The 21639-nt window shown below is 39.5% G+C and overlaps 1 protein-coding gene across 1 annotated transcript; it reads left to right on the top strand.

Annotated features, from left to right (window-relative positions):
* The first annotated feature begins 11872 nt into the window (after window positions 1-11872).
* Window positions 11873-15121, top strand: LOC101737233 (uncharacterized). The gene has a single exon (XM_004934284.2). The coding sequence runs from the start codon at window positions 11873-11875 to the stop codon at window positions 15119-15121; it is 3249 nt and encodes a 1082-aa protein (XP_004934341.2).
* The last annotated feature ends 6518 nt before the right edge of the window (window positions 15122-21639 follow it).

Genomic DNA, 21639 nt, shown 5'->3' with positions numbered 1-21639 from the left:
GAAAAGGAAGCCCCAACAATACCTATAGGCTGAATATGATCCTTACCAATCAACGTAGAGAATAAAACGTGATACACATTAAAATAATTAAGTCAACAAAAAATTCTCGTAAAGACAATGAAATTTCTGGTCGTTTCTTCATTACGTTGGCACATTCACCGTGCGAGTCACGTAACGTCGCGTTCCTTTGAAATACACAACGTTGTCTTTTGCGTAATTTAGATATTTTCCCTTTCCACATCAAATTATTCCCTTCACGGTACTCGTCAACCAGTTTTCAGGATGTTTTCTTTATTATCCACACGCCGTGTTTGTAATACATTTCTTATTTAAGGAAACATCTATATTTGTGCTACCCTAGATTCGACGTGTATTGTTTTTAATACGATGTTATGTTCACTAAAAAGCTGTTAAGAACTGGAAGACAGTAAAATTGCCAAATATAAAGTAAAAGTCTGGATTAGGCTTTCGCCCTCACACAAGAGGGGTTCTTGCATGCCTGCACGCTAAATTAATAGAACCTTTTTTAAATCTTAACAATAAAATTAATGAATTTAAGCGATCTGACTAATATTATATACATAATATTATACATTATCAATTCTAATTAGTATCTATTATTATTATTATTATTAAAAAAAATCTGTATAAATGTTTTGTCATTCATAAAAAAACAATTTAATTGTTTTTTAATTTTTAAATAAACTACGAGGGCGGCACTGAAAATTTCGGGAATTAATGAAGTGACCCAACATTACTATTTAAAAATGTATTTATTGCTTTTCGAAGTATTCTCCGCAAAATTTGACACATTTTTCCATACGATGGAACCAATCATTGAAGCAACCATTCCATTCGGAAGTTGGAGTCTCCAAAATGGCCGTTTTGTAGGCGTCCACAGCTTCTTCAGGTGATGAAAATCTCTGTCCACGCAATTTATTATTTATTTAAGGGAAAGTATAGAAATCATTAGGGCTTAGGTCGGGGCTGTACGACGGATGGTCTAATAATTCTATGTTTTCTTGCTCTAAAAACTCTTTTGTTCTGTGCGCGGTGTGAGAACTCGCATTGTCGTGATGGAGGATGATGCGGCGGTTGCAGTTCTCTTTACGGAGTTCAGAAACGACCTGTGGCAAACAAATGCTAGCATACCATTCTGCATTAACCGTTCTTTGACCCTCAAGAGGAATAGTCGTAACATGACCGGTTTTGGAGACAAACGTGGCCACCATTTTTTTTGCAACACTCTGTGAACGAACAATTTTTGTTGGATTTAACTCATTTTCGAACACTCAAACTCGTGACTGGTTTTTTGTTTCGGGTTCATACGCGTATATCCAGGATTCTTCACCTGATACAATGTTATATACAGCATTTATGGATCCTGCGTGGAATCTTTCGAGAGTTCTGACGCACCAAGTAACGCGAGCCGCTTTTTGCTCTTCACAGAGCGAATGCGGTAGCCATCGGGAAAACAACTTTTTTACACCTAATTGTTCATGCAAGATTATTTGTATTTGACTCATGCCAATGTCTAAAGTTGCCTGAATTTCGCGGTATGTCACATGTCGATCTTCCTCAATCAGCTTACGCACAGCATCAACGTTTTCTTGGGTGACTACAGTTTTTGGACGACCTTGACGGGGATCATCACTGAGCTTGACACGTCCACGTTGAAACTCAGCAAACCAGCGATAAATTGTGGTTTTGGATGGGGCTTCATCACCAAATGCAGAAATCATCCGGTCAACACACAGTTTCTGTGTTAAACCAGTTCGAAACTCATAATAAATCATCGCTCTTGAATTTTCTCGAGTCAATTCCATTTTCTCAACGACTAAACAAGTTTGACAAAACCCCGTGACAAGACCGAGAATATTTTTTAAAATAAATAAATGGTATTCGATTTTTAAAACCAAGGAGTTTTCAATTAAAAAGATTTTAATATGACAGGAACAGTGGAAATATTCCATTCCCGATACTTTTAGTGCAGCCTAGTACTACTAATTGAATAAGAACTGTCTGATGAACTCATCTTTGTTTAATACTATTAAATTTTATTGCATTTTGTTTATTTCACTTTTACACTAAACACAATATTGCAAATTACCCGAGCACAACAATGGCGGAGAATTTTAGGTGCGTGAGAGCAGACGTAGACACTAACGCGCATGCGCACTTGGCAGTACCCAGGAAGGAAAAGTTACACTTTCTTCCCTGTACAGCAGGAGGAAAACTGAACTTTCGGCGTAGGTAGGAGAAAAATAATGTTTTCCTCATTTACTGTGATGTATAGATAAAGCTGAGTATATTGCCGATTTTTCTAATTGCTGAAACTGAATTCAGAATCGACGCTAGTCACGACGCTTTAAGTCCTCCTACTAAGGCCTTTTTATGTAAACAATACTTTGATTTTCAATTTCAATGATAGTTGTTAAAAAATACAAATTGAGATTATATTTCATCCCATATCATCTCATTTCATTTCGCTTCATATCATTTCATAATGTTATTTTTCATCTAAAAAATATACATAAAATATTAGGCTGTATGGTATGATTATGATTCCTTTGCCTTTCCAGTTGGAAATACTAACCTACTACTATGTACTGAGAGTTCGAACTCATTTCGCAAGGTCACAATTATTGCAGGGAATTGGTCGCATAATTCAATAAAAGCGTTTCCCGAACTGTAGTCCATGTTGTTGTCGATGGATTTTCTAGAGGTTTCCAGGAGCCTTTGAGCTGTAGTGAATATGCTTTATGTGGCATGTAACAACACATCAGATACTGGTGGGTCACGAATCCACTTTACACTGAAAACAATAAATATTTTTAAATGCTTCAGTTCAGTGTGATGACGTGTCGGTTGTTTTAAAATTAATATAATCTGATGAACGATAATGCATTACAGCACGAGCTTTCACGATATTACTTTATTAAAATCAAATTATTTATGGGTGTGAATTGTTTGTAACTTTAAAAAAACTTTAAAAAGAAAATGAGTTTTTTTATATTGACGAGCATTATATTACCGAGGTCGATTTGTAGTCAATACTTTTGACATTAATGAGAGAATGTTTTTTTTTTATTGCTTAGAAGGGGGGACGAGCTCACAGCCCACCTGGTGTTAAGTGGTTAGTGGAGCCCATGGACATCTACAACGTAAATGCGCCACCCCTTGAGATATAAGTTTTAAGGTCTCAAGTATAGTTACAACGGACTGCCCCACCCTTCAAACCGAAACGCATTACTGCTTCACGGCAGAAATAGGCAGTGTGGTGGTATCTACCCGCGCGGACTCACTAGAGTGTCCTACCACCAGTTTCTAAGAGTCTGAGCTAAAACTGGCTGCGTCTGATTATCTGAGAAGACTTCTATTAGAATGCACCGCCCAACTATGTATAAGCGCAGCATGGAGTGTCGGTACTGATGTCGTAAGATTTTTGAACTAATTTCGATGTACAATGTTGTCTCTGGGCCAATGATATGGCCAACTGTGATGTGAACTCGAATTAAACTTCATTAATTGTTGTTGAAGTGTTCCCGTAAATTAAGTGAATGATATGGTAACCACAAAAGTTTCTGACTCTTTTTTATAATCAAAATTACCCCCCATTACCATCCGCGTTGAGTCACTCTCAATAGACTTGATAGGCGTAACGCTCGTATGTGGTATAAGATATCTAATATACTTAAGAGCATTGGATTTTAAATTTTCTCAAAAGATCTCGTCTAAACGCTCTTTATTTGATAGGAATTCAGTGCTACAAATCTTTGAACAAACTGCAGTGTATCAATAGTACGTGAGTGCTGATGGCGGGCTGTGTTTTTGTAACCATCAGCAACACTCTTCGACTCCAGACGTGACTCGACTATCACATCTAATTCTAAATCTGCTGCGTCTATGCTGAGATTGTCGCTGATTTTCTACATTGAACTTGTATGTACGTCTTTACCATAATAATGACGTTATTGGATGGTAAGGTGTTTAAAATAATTAGAAAGTAGTACACTAATAGAGAGACCATCACCATACCGGCCTATTCACGCCTTCAATGGCAGATGAGCTTGTGGCCACTGTCGGTCATGGATATCTACGTCTGGTCACAAACTTGCCTACCGTAAAATACAATGTTGGAAAACACACACGGTCTGGCGACGCGAAAAATGATGTAATTAGATCTTAATTGTATAAAATAAAAAGTCAAGAAAAAACAAGGAAAAGAAGAAACTTGTCAGAAAAAATGTTTGAAGGAATATTTACTAATGGTCAAATCAAGGTCAAAATAATACAATGGTCGATGGAATTTCTTTTCCAAATAAGCTTAAAAAATTAGGTCTAGAAAATCCTTAATAATCCGAAAACGCTTCAAGAAGCAGTCCCACTTCTTTCTGAAACGACAATCACAATTTTAATTAACGAGAAACGTTCTCTCGGCAAGAAAATTTCCAAAACAAACAACAAGCGCTTATTAAATTTCTCGCCGAGCAGGACTCGTCACCTTATCGACAGATTAAAATTCTGGGTCCGAAAAGCTGAGCGCAATAAAACAAGGGCTATATCCCTTCAGTTCTAACAATGATTTAGGAACGGATTTCATTTGCACGAATGTACGAAATTAGTTGATTGTAATTCGTTTGTTCCACGATGTGAAGCCTTTTTCGTTGTTTTTCGGAAATATACGTAGTCATTTTTCATAGAAAACTGTATGACATCCGGCAACGATTTCATATGTTAACGGTTCCGTATAGCTATCCGGATTGTAGCAGAAAATTGAATCCTATTAAATATGTGTAGTCCATGTGTTATACCTATGTTTTTGGAGATTATTGGAATTGCTCAAATTTGGAACGAACCAGCTGACGATACTTCTGATATGGAGCCGACAGACCCATACATATCACCTCGGATTAGATAATTAAGGTTATCTATTCCGTGCATATCACAAAGTAAGCGATGAAGAAGTTCAAATCATAGCGCTCGGAAAACACCATAGAGAGGAGTTTATTCCAAAGCCGGATGGTATGTGGCAGAAAAGATCTTTGGAAATGCATTCAAATTCGGAACGAATCACCTGATGATACTTCTGATTTGGAGTCGCCAGTCCCATACATACCACAAAGTAAGCGCTACTACTGTTGATAATGATATAATACGGGTACTTTCCCTTTCAGACGGCAATGAGCTTCCCCTCCTGGCTGAGCTCATGCTTGCCCATCTATCCTGGTGAACATCGAAAGTCGCCTGGGCCGCCAGTAAAATCTCCATTCAAAAAAAAAACATCCACTAATGCCACATGTGCCATATTGATAGAATGATGGTACCGAACCGAATGAATTCAATTATTATATTTTACAGTATCCAAGCAGTATCCCACAGTTGTCGGGTTTCTCGTACCCCTCGATCAACAAGCGCACAGACTAGTATCAGTATTCTGAGCCGGCGTCAACTGAACGCAGCGTGTCAAGTCATTATTACTCCTCGTATGTCCTCGACGATCCGTCAGCCATCCCCGTTTACATTTTTCGTGCACTGGTGTACAGAATTGCCGCAATTTGTATATTGGACAAGCTCACATTGCCTATTTATAAAACAGCCCAGATTTAACTAGATTTTATTATTTGTTTTTTCTTCTTTATGATTTTTTAATAGTGGAAGGCGAATTATTAATACGCATGAGTAGGTCAGCTGCATCCTTCCTATTTTCGCCGTGAAATATTTATGAATTGAAGGTTGGATTTTACAATATTCTGATAGGTTGGATTTCATTTCAAAAGTGAATAGTGGCAGCTGCGCTACAGTTTATAGTAAAATTGGCATCAACCTCAAATTTTACCGAATAAAAGTGTATTTTCAAAACAAGAACTTTATGGCGTAATTACTTCAGTCACGATTATCTTGAACTCGTTAACAACAACAAGCAATACGGACCAAAAACGAATTACTATATCTGACACTCCACATCTCAAAAGGATAAAGAGATCATTAATAATTCAGAAGATTGGAAACCGAAAGGTCGTACGTGTTAATTTGGAAACAAGACATCTTCAACTTTTTGCCAAACATAACAAAGGACTATTTTGAATTTATTGAAATTATTTTATGTTCCTTGTTAAAAAATTGCACCATAATTAAAAATGGCTTATCGTGCATTACATAAATGGGGAAAAGATGGATTTTGAAATTTAAGGATCAGCCTAATAATCCCATAAGCCTTTTGTCTTCTTTAAAATTATCCGAAGATCGAAATTGACTTAGCGTTGATAACGATAATAACACAATTATAAAACTCAATGCCTATATCAAACGGCTTAATGATAGCTCATCCAAGAGTATCACTGTCTACCTTCTCCGTTTCGGTATCAGCTCAATCATACCGCATGAAAGTACTGTCAGCAGAACTAGAACTACTAAGTTTTAACAATTAAAACTTTGAATTTTAAGTTTCCTTTAGATCCACGTCCTACGTAAAAATAGTTTTTATTACACCTTAGAAGTACATATCGTCCTGTACAATAGTTATTTTCTATAACTTATATTTTGAGACCTATATTACAAATATGTTTTAGAGAGAAACTTCTTTGGCCCATTGCGAGTAAAATTACGGAATAGATTCCTTACGGTTAGAGAGAAAAAGTACAATTTAGGAAGAACGAAAGTGTGAAAGTAGACAGACCGTCTTGCGAACCACTCGACTGTGGAGAGTAGGAAAGGACAAAGCAAGCTTGGTCGTTTCTCTTATACATAGCATTCCCTATTACAAGAAAAAAATGATTTAAGGATGAAAAATGACGAAAACTACAAACACACCGCAAAAGAAGTTTCACTTCTTTCACGTACACCATATTTTTATATTTTTTTGGGATGAAGGGATTACTGGTCGCTCGAATCTCTCTGTAGTTTCTCCATGATAAGTGGTCGAGCACTGGGCTAAGCCAGGGCGGCATTACAATTAATATATACTACTACAATCTAAAGTATTACTATTAATTCATTATACCTTTAACATTTTCTCACAGGATTATGTAAATTCAAGAAATCATTGTCAATTCATACTGACAGCTTTATGCAATCAGTATTCGAAGTGCACATCAGAAATATTTGTTTCATCAATTAGATATACGTCGTGGAGCCGTTTAACAATTTCACTACTCACGGAAGTTTGTGCAAAAATTTACAATGATTTTCACCTGACATAAATAACGTTAATTTTGCCGCGTATTTTCATATATCTTAATTTCTGAGTAACTTAATTTTATAATTATTATTTCCGGCTATGGAATGAGCTCCCCTCCACGGTGTTTCCCGAGCGCTATGACATGTCCTTCTTCAAACGAGGCTTGTGGAGAGTATTAAGCGGTAGGCAGCGGCTTGGCTCTGCCCCTGGCATTGCTGAAGTCCATGGGCGACGGTAACCACTCACCATCAGGTGGGCCGTATGCTCGTCTGCCTACAAGGGCAATAAAAAAAAAAAAAAATAATAAACGTGAAATATATCAGCAGTTCGTAAATTTTTAACTAAATAATTATTCTATTTATGTTCAAAATAAAAAAGGGAAGAAGACATTGTTGGTTGAAATATGGTGATGACCACAGACGTACATAGTTCCTGTAAGAATTAGAATATTATTTCTAGAGTTATAAGTAGAAACTTCAACGTTTAATTAAACTCGAACAATAATTTTAATGGCAAGAAAAATCTTGTTTCAGTACTTATAACTCAAAACCTCTTAGTAGTCATTAAATGAGAATAAATACTTGATCCTTGGCCCGAGGCCTGACCGAACAATCCAATTATAAGATACTTGACGTGCTTGATATTTCTATTGTACGAAACAATCTGAATGTAGCATTTGAAAATCGATGGGCGAAACAAAAATTATTTAGTTGGATAAAAAGTAAATTGCATTGCCTCCAAATTAGATTAGTGGTGGTGATGATCTTGGTGATATGCTCAGATGTGATAAAGCTACCTATAGTATTTTAGATGAGATTTTTTTGCTGTCGTAGGTAAATATGATGTCCGGAAACCGTTTTCTGATGGGATTGTAGAAAGGGAATGAACGAATCATTTCAAACATTTCTCTAGAGTAATTTTCATGAGACATTTAGTATAGAACAAAGAAGGAAGTTTCCGAACGTGTCGTGAGTTAGGTTTTATAATAATGAAGGCATGTATATGTAGAGAAGACTCTCCCTCTAATTACTCCTTTTAGTTGGCGGTAGGGCCCAAGGCTGTTGTTACCGTCAACTCGATTCTGCTGCGAAGGACATAGTTCGCTTTTGAAAGGTAACACAGACAATTTCAGTTTTGGGTAAACAAGTCAATTGTGTCTATTAAAATAACGGCAGAAGTTGACTATTGCATCAGCATCCTTATAATAAAATATTCAACATAAATATAATCCTTGTTAATCAAATCTTCGGGGTCTTTAAACATATTTCAAGATGAGCAGCGGACTGCGGTGTTAATGTTTTTCAGCCTTTAAATGAAAGGTGCTATGAAACTAATGATTTTACAAAGCGCCGTAATAAGCCTTAAGGTTTTTTTTTTAAGTAAATTTATTAATGAGTACATTGATAATATTTGTGCAATTAATTGATTTTGAGAGAGAGAGGGAGAGAGAGAGTATTCTTTATTGTACACCAAAAAACAAATAAACAGTGCGATGCATTAAACACAAAAAGTACAATTGGCAGCCTTATCGCTAAGAGCGATCTCTTCTAGGCAACCATCAGGTGGACAAGAATCATTTGGTTTTGATGTGAGATTCCCGTTTTATGGAGTGACACGGCGGTATGTATGTAGTCTGCTGAACATTTTAGCGCCCCCTTACTCGCCCTTATCTTGGCCGATACCGTAACTAGGAATGGGAATGGGAAACTTTGGTAAGCCTCGGGAGGTCTGTATCCAGCAAGGGATGTTAGGCTGATGATGACCGTACTCATCCTTAATTGTGTCAACAACAGTGTTAATAATAGAAAATGAATTTTTGCAACGAAACTTCATATAAATTTAGCCTTTTTAAGCGCACAAATCCATCCATCAACCGATCCGTAATCGATTGGAGTTTAGATTAATATTTTAGAAGTTCTCTAAAACTTTCATAAAAGCTGAGCCGACCGCGAACTTTAGGTACATCCGGACACGCCCGCAGTATCCACCGTCACACTTACCGATGCCCAGCTAAGTTACAACATACGAAAAAACACTTCAAGTAGCAATTCACACTTTCCTCATCTATGTAATGTGTTTCTCAATAAAGTTTTTTTATTTCCCTAGAAGGGTACATGAGCTTACGATCCTTCTAAAGATAATTGATTATCAGAGATCAAGGATATAGAGATTTTAATGCCACTACCCACCTCGAGATACGTTTTTTTGTGATAAAAGGACAGCACTTTACTCAGATTTTTTGCCGCCTAACCAGGACAAATTCAAGGGCTCAGCTAGAAGCTTTGGGCTTGCGAAGAATTGTCTGAGCGTCTGCAAAGAAGGTCCAACGCCTTGAGGGTAATTGATTTGTGAGTGCGGCAAGAAACTCAGCAGGAGCTAAATACGAGTACGTGACCTGTGCCTTGTTTGCTGCTTCCATTACTATACAGAAACGTCCAGCAGTACTCAGAGTGGATCAGAAGGATCCCTAAAGTGTTAAAAGCGGCAACGAATGTTGGCTGCTGCGTGAACCGGGTTAGGGTAGGGGATGTAAATTGTCGTGTAGTGGGTGGGCCCTAAAATCCTTGGGCCTGCAATCTGCTCTCAACAACTGCAGATCGTTGAGTCTCGCATACCCCGTAGCCCCTTATGCGCGGGGACCTCGTAGGAGGTTCGGCCCACGACCCAAAAAAAAAAGGGATGTAAATTACGACAGCCACAATAAGGGAGCTATTGTCGAAACGAAGTAGTGTTCAAACCTTATCTTAAAATACTTATAGACGAACTCGAGACATAAGATGAAAGCCTCATTTATCATCGTATAACGAATATCCCACCTTTCAAAGCTAAATCTGCGACTGCTGCACGTTACATGCTAGGGCAGCTTATTTTGAGACCGGTAGATATTTATTGTTGTGGTTGTGTTTGTGAGGTAATAATTTCAAACTAGGTAGACTATGAGGTCATCGGCCAGTTAGTCTAAGAATCACTCTCTTACTTTATTCAAATTTATTTAACATCTAAAAATAGACGTAAAAGGCTAGAAATATAATTAAGATGTGCACAGTTGGCTTCATCAATAGCTATTTCAGGAAGCTGTAATTAATTAAGCTCCCTCGTGAAGCTGTACGCAATCTTTCGGTTCTATTTTAAGTAGAACTAGAAATCAAAATTAGCTTCGGTTGGGCTGAGGAAAACGCGAACTGGAAATTTAGCTTTGAAGTACGGACATGGCAAGCCAGACGAAAGTGGTTTAACAAATTCGCAACAGACTTAGACGCTTAAACCTTCTTGACAGTTTAAGACGTCACCAGCCTTATGGAGAGTGCATCGTGAAAAGAAAAGAGTTTTGGGAACACAATTAAAGGAAGATCTTCCATCGAGCGGGTGTCGTTATTCGATCGAATATTGTTTTTTAAACTTGTACAAATGGAAGCTTATCTTGAAAGAGCGTCATTAAGGTTTTTAGCGAATTTGTTTTATTCTATTATGGCTATCTGAGTCATCAATTAGTACCTGGCCGCGGGATTTGAACACCGGCAAAGTAGCATTGTTTGATAGGAATACGTTGGGCTTTTCATCCTTTGGGCCACTTCGACATCGCAGCGACAACAATTAGGCTGAAGTCTCCAAATGTATTTTTGACGGTTGTTTCACTATCACGGTCGGTTGTTGATTCTTCAACTTGCTATGATTACTGTTGCGTGATAAAATTGGGCAGGATCGTGAGACTTGTGTGAAATGGTGGTCGCGGAACAAAACGCAATATTTATACGCATTGTCGACGATAATATGATATTGCAGGCTCCGTCTTGAAAATTTAAAAGTGTTTTAGGAATGTCATGTAGCACAGTCCCTTAGCACTCAGACGATTCCCAGATCACCTAGGTACGGGAATAGTTCGATACGAACGGAAGTTTCAACGTGACAAAACTCAATTTAGCTCCACTGCTGTTTGTTGTTTACTGTCGTGAGTTGGAATAAAGGTGTGCTTACACTATATTAAACGCCTATATATTTTTCAGGATGGCATTGTCGGCTGTTGTTCGCGACAGCGCGACGTTCATAAATGTTCGGCTCAACTCGGGTGCCGTCGCCCGTACGCACCCCGCACCTCTCATAACAGTGCGGTACATGACGGCACGCGGAGATACGCTCGTTCGATATTGAGTAAATTGTGCGCGCGCGCCCTTCGTTATATACTAAGTAAAAGGTTGAGTGTGAACCGGTGAAAAGGTGTATGTGCCACCCATCGCAGAGGAACACCACTACGACCGTGATAGTGCCAGCATCAGCCTCCAAGTAAGTCCCGTTTTCCTACCTACCCTTTCGTGTCCGCTCATTCTCCGCAGAGTTCATTTGCTCCCTTTCAGCTCATCAGCTCACGTTTAAGGTGACGCTCACCTGCGTCACCATTTTCTGGTCCTTCGAGCCGGCACGATATTTGATTTTGCATTGTTAGGACCCATACACGATTTGTATACTGCTCCTGTAAGCAAAACTGAATCGACTCACATTGTCAGCGCACAACCAGAACTCGAGGTATCTACACATGACATTCGCAAGAGCCTTGAGAAGTTCTGGGAATCTGAAGAGCCCCAACTTCATGTTGAAACTACCCCTTTGCAAGATCAGTGTGAAGAAATATTCCGCACTACCACTACTCGTAAACCCTCAGGTCAATATACGGTAACTTTACCCTTTTTACATAATATGCCCGAGTTAGGAAGTACCCATGCCATAGCATTGCGTAGGTTTCTTAATCTTGAAAAGAAGTTACAAGCTGACCGATATCTCCGTGTGAAATACATTGACTTCATGGCAGATTATCAGAAGCTGGGTCACATGTCCCCATGCCACCCGAGTACTTTTGCTCATAAACCTCACTTCTATATCCCTCATCATGGTATCTTCAAGTCGGGATCAGACAAGCTACGCACTGTTTTTGATGGTAGCTGTAAAAGCTCAAATGGTGTCAGCCTAAATGACTGTTTACACACTGGTCCAGCTCTTCAACAGGACATTGTCGATATTATCTTGTCGTTTAGAACTCATCCCGTAGTTTTCAGCACTGACATTTGTATGATGTTCAGAAACATACTCATACATCCCGATCAGAGGCGTTACCAGCTCATTCTCTGGCGCTCTTCGCCAGATCAGCCCCTGCTTACATATGCCTTAAACACTGTTACATACGGGTTAAGATCAAGCCCATATCATGCTATACGCACTTTAATCCAATTAGCGGATGATGAAGGTCATCGCTATCCTGCAGCTGCTCAAGTGCTGCGCAAGTCCATATTCGTCGATGATATTCTCACTGGTCACGATTCTGTAGTAAAGGCTCAAGCTCTCCAAAACGACTTGATTAACTTACTAGCCTTAGGTGGTTTTCAGCTCAGTAAATGGACCTCAAACTGCCCTCAGCTTCTTGAAAGATTTCCCGATGATCAGTGTGACATGCCCAAGGACTTTGACATTAGCCCAGACTCCAACTCCATAAAAGTATTAGGTATACAGTGGATTCCTCAATCGGATGAGTTAACTTATCGTATTTCTCTCCCCTCAATAAAACAAATTACCAAACGCTCAATCCTCAGCACAGTCGCCTCTCTTTATGACCCTAACGGTTGGGTTACTCCTGTTATCTTCCGCGCAAAGCTTCTCCTACAGAAGCTGTGGCTTCTAAAGTTAGAATGGGACGAACACACCCCTGTTGAAGTACAGACAGAATGGAACCGCATATCACAGGATCTGCCCCAATTGTCAACCTTTCGTTTGCCTCGCCTTATTTGTACAAACAAACTTAAGTCTACTTACACGCTTCACGGGTTCGCAGACGCCTCAGAGGCAGGTTTTGCTGCCGTTATTTATCTCCATGAACTCGATGAGCACAGATGTGTCAACGTATACCTCGTAATTGCTAAATCACGAGTCGCACCCGTTAAAAATCGTCTTACCATCCCCAAGATGGAGTTATCTGCTGCAAGTCTCTTAACACAGCTTATGATACGTGTCTCGACTCAATTGTTGTCCCATATTACCATAAAGCAACACATATGCTGGTCAGACAGTACCATTGTCCTAGCATGGCTAAACACACCTCCTCATAGACTTCAGGTCTTTGAAGCTAACAGGGTTGCCAAGATAACATCCAATCCAATCACCTCCACATGGAAACATGTTCCTACAAACCTGAACCCTGCAGACTGTGCGAGCAGGGGAATGTCTGCCCAGTCACTATCAGCTCATGATCTTTGGTGGTCTCCTAGCTGGCTGAAGGAGCCTCCTGACACCTGGCCCAAAATGCCTCCTGCTCTAGGCCACCATGCATTACCAGGTCTGAAGCCCAAGAAAGTACCAGCTCATATAGCAGTTCCTGACCTCGACCTTGACTTGCTTACTCGATTCAGTTCTCTCGACAAGCTCGTTGGAGTGACAGCTTGCATAAAACGCTTTATTTTCAATTGTAGACACAACTCAACTGATAGGCGCTCTGGTCCCTTGACAGTTGGAGAACGTAGAGATGCTCTGTTATTCTGGGTTCGCTCTGTTCAACACAATGAGTTTGCGGAAGATATTTACCGTCTTCAGGCAGGCAAGATTTGTACCGTTCGACTTCAGCGTCTTTCACCCTTGATGAAAGATGATCTCTTGAGAGTTGGTGGTCGCCTCACTCATGCGCCAATAAGATACGATGCTCAGCATCCTCTCGTTCTGCCCAGCTCTAGCCCACTAGTTGATCTCATCATAGACCACTATCACAGAATAAACTGTCATCCCGGGGCTGACACATTACACGCTATCCTCCGTCAGCAGTTCTGGATACTCTCAGCACGTCGTGTCATCAGGCATCGCGTGTACAAATGCATTAGATGTTTCCGATATCGCGCTCAGGCCAGAGCTCCGTTGATGGCTGATTTGCCCGCAGACAGGGTCACACCCCGGCCAGTATTTAGTCAGGTCTCTACAGATTTTGCTGGCCCGTTTCTCATTAAATCTAGTACTTTACGTAATGTAAAACTCATGAAGGCATACTTTTGTGTCTTTGTTTGCTTATCTACTAAGGCGGTTCACTTGGAACTCGTTTCGTCACTCAGCACTGAAGCGTTTCTTGCTGCAATGCAACGGTTTGTATCGCGTCGCGGTACTCCTACTCTTATCCGTTCTGACTGTGGCACAAATTATGTAGGAGCTAAGAATCATCTCATTGAGGTACAAGATTTTCTCGCGCAAAATAATGACACAATCACGCATAGGCTCGCTAATCAGCACATAACTTGGCTGCTCCAACCGCCCACGGGACCCTGGTTCGGGGGCCTTCACGAAATTGCGGTCAAGAGCACTAAGAAGTTACTTTATCATGTTATAGGTGAACAGCACCTCACGTTTGAAGAATTTTCCACACTTTTAACTCGAGTCGAGGCAGTACTTAATTCCAGACCTCTCTGCCCACTTTCGTCAGATCCCTCCGATTTTGAGCCACTAACAGCTGGCCACTTTCTTATTGGCCGTTCACTCACCGCTCTCCCTGAGCCATCTTTTGATGATAGGCCATTATCAGCTCTTAAGCGTTTTCAGCTCATCCAAGCTCTCTCTCAGCGTTTTTGGACTCTGTGGACCAAATCCTATCTCCATACCCTCCAAACCCGCTCCAAATGGCTTTCCACATCCTCACCTCCTCAAGTTGGAGAGCTCGTCCTCATCAAAGAGGACAATCAGCCCCCGCTGCAATGGAAACTTGGAAGGATTATCCGCACGTTACCCGGCAAGGATGTAGTGATCAGAGTCGTGGATTTGGACACGAAGCATGGAAGTCTGCGGAGACCTGTGTTCAAGTTAGCCAGGTTGCCGCTGGATTCAGCACATGAAGAAGTTCAGCCCCGGCCGCCCCAGCTGTATTTTGACATTTTTGCAATTTCTTACATTTCAAAAGTAAAGGGTCCTTACCCAGATTCTTAGTTTCAATGAGGTCTTGATATTTCGGCACCGTTGTAAGCGCCATGTTTTATGGTAGACTGAACACGGCGGGTAGGAGCTGATAAATCTATCGGTTACGAAGTAGTCATGTATTTGGCTACGACTACATGGCTACGACATTATATCTCAAGATGTTGGTACTCAGGTTGTGGAGTTTGCCGGTCATTTCTTAACGCCAGATGGGCTATGATATGTTATATCCACATGGTTCGATAATAAAAAAATCCTATTTTAATAGCCTGGCTATACTCCTAGTATTATCAATCATGGTGAGCACCCGACACCAATCAGGTAGGATGAGCGCTCTTATTTAATTTTCGTAAATGTATTTAAATATATGTTTATTAGTTTGAGAAAAATAGCAAACAAGCAATTACTAGTGATGCCTTACTAGTGTTTTCCCGATGTGTGAATTGAATCTATAACCGTTAGTCCAGCAGAGCGCCAACTGTGTCAATGTGCCACTGAATCAATCCTTACTGAATCTATCTTATTCTATCTATCTATTTTATTAATTTCGCTTTAACACTAGTTACAGTTAATATTGCAAGGGACTTTAGGTTAACAAGGTTCTACTTATCGATCACATTATTTTTGGATTAGTTGAAAAGTTAGGGGAATAACGCTTTTTCGTTACGTGACTGATATTATTAGTTAACTCCTACTATAAACTGATTTGCAGGGAACCACGTTTCAGAAAACAAAATAATATAGTTCGGGCTATAATTCTTTAATATCATCCTCCCACAATAGTATTATCACCATATTTTCTGTCCAAACTTCCCCACTCCTACGACTAGTTGAGAGCTGGTGGCAGGGGCCTTGTAAAGGCATATTATGAACTCTTCTGCCCAACAGTGCTGGTACAAAATTACGTTCAAAACGTATAACAAGCTTAATGTAGAATGGGGTAAGTTAGATAATGTTCGTGCATTGAATCGTTCCATGTCCCTCGTCCTGCCTCGTCCTGCGGAGTACAATTGCTGTTAACGTTTACGATAACGAGACTGACACTGCTGTTTATTTACCCTGGTCTGTGTTTTATGCGGCTCGTCATGTTTGTTGGTTCTAATAGTTCCTTTTGAACGCAGAAATAAAAATAAAAAATATTAACTCTAATACGATTGCGATTTCAACCTAATGATTCAATAGCTCTTCTGTAATAATAGATACACTAGATCAAAATCGCAAATGGTAGCGTGCTATATAGATTTAAGATAATTATCAAGAAAATATAAAAATGAATCCAAAATTCTGGAAGTCGGTAGAATGTGATGGCCCATCTACACTTTGGCTTGAGGTGAAGTCGTTATTTAGAAATGACACTACGACTTTTTCAAAGATTCAATCTCGTATGTGGTACTGAACACGATATTGCCGTAAGGTTGTTTGCCTATTAGCGTATAAAGGAAGATGTTTCGTTGATGAAGAGAGCTTGTCGTGTTTATGATCCAATACGGGCTACTGGTATGGGACGGATAAATATATATATTAAAATTTGGAAATGTATGTCCTTCTCCTTCTCGCTCTTATCCCATATAATGTGGGAATCAGCGCAGCGCGACCCCTCATCATACTGCATTGGGATTTGGTATTAGTTTTACGACGAGCCGCTGAATAACTTCAATCCCCCCTGGGTTATATCTCCAAGAGTATATTAATTGCATACATATTACTTCAACCATTTTTGGTTCTATCATTTTCATTCTATTAATAATAATAAACATATATACCGACATTTAGATTATCAGCTGCCGAAAAGATAAAGATATCACATCTTAGTTTTTCATGGTTAAAATTAAATTTTTATGAAGATAAATTTTGAAATGTGTATGTCGCGTTGTTTATATAAAATTAGATTTAAATATTTACAATGGTTTCTTGAAAAAACGGGAAGATTGAAACATAAATGACTACAGCAGCTTCACTCTTGCAATGCGTATAAAACCTGGATGTCACAGGATGCAAGATCCGGTGCAGATTACATAAAAATAAACGGATTAATGTTCTAGAGCATTTAAATACAACAAACTCAGTTATACCCAGAACCGCTAGAATTTAACTGGACTGTACAAAACTTTTATCGTTCACTTCAGGGAGTTGTCAAGACATAAAAACACTTGTCAGTTTTATAGACATGTCTTCTCGAGATCGGCCAAAGTACTCTTGGGGAGCATCGCTACAATGGCGCTGCGACGCGTTACGGTTATGGAACATAATGGTGTTGAAGATAAAAACTTATACTTTGAATTAAACTCGACAGCTAAAACTAGAAGACAGCTAGAACAGAATAAAAACATAGTATCACATAGTATTCCATTCCTAGTATTAGAAGTCGTTGTGGCCTAAAGGATAAGACGTTCGGTGCATTCGTGTTGAGCGATACACCGGTGTTCGAATCTCAGGCGGGTACCAATCTTTCTAATGAAATACGTACTCAACAATTGTTCACGATTGACTTCCACGGTGAAGGAATAACATCGTGTAATAAAAGTCAAACCCGCAAAATTATAATTTGCGTAATTACTGGTGGTAGGACCTCTTGTGAGTCCGCGCGGGTGGGTACTGTTACATATGCCCCTCAATAATAACGTAATATAAATAATAATGCCGACTAAGGCATTCTTGAATGCATTGTCTCTATATAAAGACGATATATTGCTAAAGTGCGGCAGAACAGATTTGGCTTGAGTAGCGGAAACACACATCATTTGTACTACTTCTTTAATAAAATAAACTCCGTGCCAGTCGCCGTGTCCTTTTTTAAAAAGAGCTCCTGGACCCACCCCGTAACAGTGGTGTCAGAAGTGGGATAGTCAGTACGTTACACTGGCTATCCGGATTGTCTTGAGCTCTTGATTTTACGTTGCGCTCATTGCCGCTGCTCTCATCATCAATATCGTAAAGGAAGAAAACCTGCAAAATATCTTCAACGCCATCTTCAACATCGTGAGAAAGAAAAACTTACAAAAATCTGCCACATCATACCCGCTCGTGCCGGTCAGTATTGATCGGCTGGTGTCAACCTGACAAAAACACGCAAAAACCAATAAGCCTGATATCGACGTCCTGCTGGTTCCTGTGAAACAAGCCCGAAGATTCGCCCGAAGCTCCAGTACCCGTGAAAATTCAAGCCGCTGATTCGTCCCTACTGCACCAGTTCCTGCTAAGCCGTTTGCAACGTTCCTGCTGACTCGTTCCTGCTAAGCCGTTTGCAACGTTCCTGCTGACTCGTTCCTGCTAAGCCGGTTCCTGCCGTTTGCGACATTAAGACTTCCAGTATAAGCCTGCCAAACGCCTTGCTGCCATCCCATCATCCGTGCGTTCTCCGATGAAGTTAACAGCTCTGATATTCTTGCGGTGAGTGAATCATTCGTCTCGTATAACTACTACATTTTTTTAGTTGACCTTCTTTCTGCTAGTGTCTGTTTTGTTACTGTCAAAAGCGAATACTCGTAATAATGTCTACTAAAAGTGAAATAGTCTTGAGCGAACAATATCCTATTCAAGTACTATGTAATTTTATCAACCCATATAATGGAAGTCGGGAGACCCTTACGGCCTTCTTGACTAACTGCCAGGATGCGTTAGATCTTGCATCAGACAGTCAAAAAAGACTATTACTGAAATTTATAATTTCAAAGCTAGAAGGAAAAGCCAGAATAGCATGCTCAAATAAAATATTCGATAACTTCGAATCGTTGAGAGAATTTCTTCGTCAAAATTTTGGAGAAACTAAACACTACAGTCATCTATTTTTCGATTTGCAATCATGTAAACAACGTGCTGGCGAATCTGTGTCTGAATTTTCATTACGAATCGATACGTGCCTAACCGAGATGCAGACCGAAATCCATAATTCTAATACATCAAAAAAAGACCTATCAGGTCGTATTGCCATGACAGAGGACCTGGCGATACACTCTTTTATGTTCGGACTGACTCCTCGTATTGGTAACATGGTGCGATGTCGTAACCCCAAAAATCTTAACGAAGCAATTAATATCGCCATTGAAGAGGAAAAAATCCAGAACTTCGTTGCTAAGTCTCATTCAACTCATCATCAACAGCCAAAATTATCATCACAAGCTAGTTCATTTAATTCAACAAAAATAGACACAAAACAAAAAATTCCACCTCAAATCGTTTGCAGTTACTGTAAAAACCCAGGTCATCACATTGCGAAATGTAAGAAACGCGAATACAATAACAACTTACGTAATAATTCGTATAATAAATATCGCCCGCTTAATCATATTCCACCTGACTCGGAATCTTCGCCTTTTAAATGTTGCGAAATCGAGAAAACCGACAGTAATTTAAACTAACGTGTCAGGTATCGCAAATGTGCCGGCGATTGCCTGCAAACCAAACAGGCACAAAATTACGTAACTCTACTAAATCGCAACAATGCAAAGAAATTATTAGGTCGTATGCACAAGCGTGCAAAACTACTTCTAGTTCGTTCACTAATTCGCCAATTAATTCGTCTTCTAATTCGTCTTCTAATTCGTTTACTAATTCGTCTACTAATTCGTCTACTAATTCGTCTCCTAATTCGTTCACTAATTCGTTTACTAATTCGTTTACTAATTCGTTTACTAATTCGTTTACTAATTCGTCTACTAATTCGTCTCCTAATTCGTCTACTAATTCGTCTACTAATCCAGTTACCAAGCCTTCTACTAAATCGTTTACAAAGTCACATGATAAGTCAACCCCGGTATCCGCTAAGCCGGATACTACTCGTAAATCAATCAGTCAACTTACCCCTCAAACGATGCCATCGGCGATATCTCAAGAATATTTGCCGACAGTGTACGATATTTCTCAGCATAAAAACACACCGTTACCTTACATACTTGTTCATACATCCCATACCACGAATCCTATTTCGTTATTAGTTGATACGGGAAGTTCAATATCTCTTATAAAAAGTACCAGTATTCCTTGTTTACCAGTTCTTGAAAATCACAAAATAAAATTCAAAGGCATCAATGACGTAAATTCACACTGTGAATCACTGGGCAAATTCCTTTTGTCAATAAAAACTAACCAATCGAATCTATCACCTTTTTATTTTCACGTAGTTAAAGATGTTAACCCGGATTACGATGGTATTATAGGATCAGATTTTTTAGACAAAAATAGTGCATTTATTAATTATTCAGAGAAATACCTGGGCATACTTAGCCCCTCTACGCAGCGTTTCAAGTTACATATGTCACAACCCTACTATATCGTTCCGCCAAGAAGCGAAATGTTTATTGAATGCGCTGTTACTAACCCGGAGTTAAAGGAAGGTTTAATTTTAAAAAACACGCATGTAAACTATCCTAGTGTGTATTTTTCTAAATGTCTAGTTAGTGTTAAACCAAATAACAAAATTAATTTGTCTGTCCTGAATACCTCTGAGTCGGAAGTAAGGTTACATGACCTATCTTTCACCCTCGAACCCGTGTCTCTGATTCTAGAAAATGACCCTCCGTCTAATACTTCCGACAGTACTCACGAGTCATGCTGTTACCAAATTAGTTTTAACTCAGTCCGGGAAAAACGAGTTCAAGATGCCATTCGGTGCGAACACTTAAATAAGGAGGAAGAAACATGTTTACGCAGTATCTGTTCCGAATTCTCAGACGTGTTTTTTCTTGAAGGCGACAGCCTCACGTGTACAAAAACTCTTGAACACGAAATACGCACTACATCTGACACACCGATCGCTGTTAAAAGTTACCGTTTCCCTGAGTGTCATAAAGAGGAAGTACATAGACAAATAAATGATATGCTACGTCAAAAAATCATTCAACCCTCTATCTCACCATGGTCAGCACCTATATGGGTAGTACCAAAAAAACAAGACTCCTCCGGTAAACCTAAGTGGCGTATTGTTATCGACTATAGGAAGTTAAATCAAGTAACAATTGGTGATGCCTATCCTATTCCGAACATCACGGATATCCTGGACCAGCTAGGCCACAGTAAATACTTTACCACTCTTGACCTCGCGTCTTCGTTTCATCAAGTCAAGGTCAAAGATACCGAAAAAACAGCATTTAGTGTGCCCTCGGGCCATTACGAGTTCACGCGTATGCCTTTTGGTCTTCGAAATGCTCCTTCCACATTTCAAAGACTCATGAATATAGTACTAAGCGGCCTTCAAGGCACTCATTGCTATACATATTTAGACGATATAGTCGCTTTCAACCACGATCTCTTGTCTCATTGTCAAAACCTCAGAAACATATTTCATAAGCTCCGTGAACACAACCTAAAATTACAACCGGACAAATGTGAGTTCTTTCGTCGAGAAGCACAGTATCTTGGACATATTATTTCAGATAAAGGAGTAATGCCTGACCCCAAGAAGGTTCTCTGTGTCACTAACTTCCCAGTTCCGAAGTCTCCACGTGATATAAAATCATTTCTAGGTTTAGTTGGTTATTATCGTCGCTTCATTGAAAATTTCTCCCATATTACTAAAGCTTTAACTAGCCTTC

The sequence above is a fragment of the Bombyx mori genome, chromosome 9, assembly GCF_030269925.1.
Source record: "Bombyx mori chromosome 9, ASM3026992v2".
Classification (NCBI taxonomy): domain Eukaryota; kingdom Metazoa; phylum Arthropoda; class Insecta; order Lepidoptera; family Bombycidae; genus Bombyx; species Bombyx mori.
The sequence above is the reverse complement of the archived record's forward strand: the minus strand, read 5'-3'. Positions and strand labels throughout refer to the sequence as shown.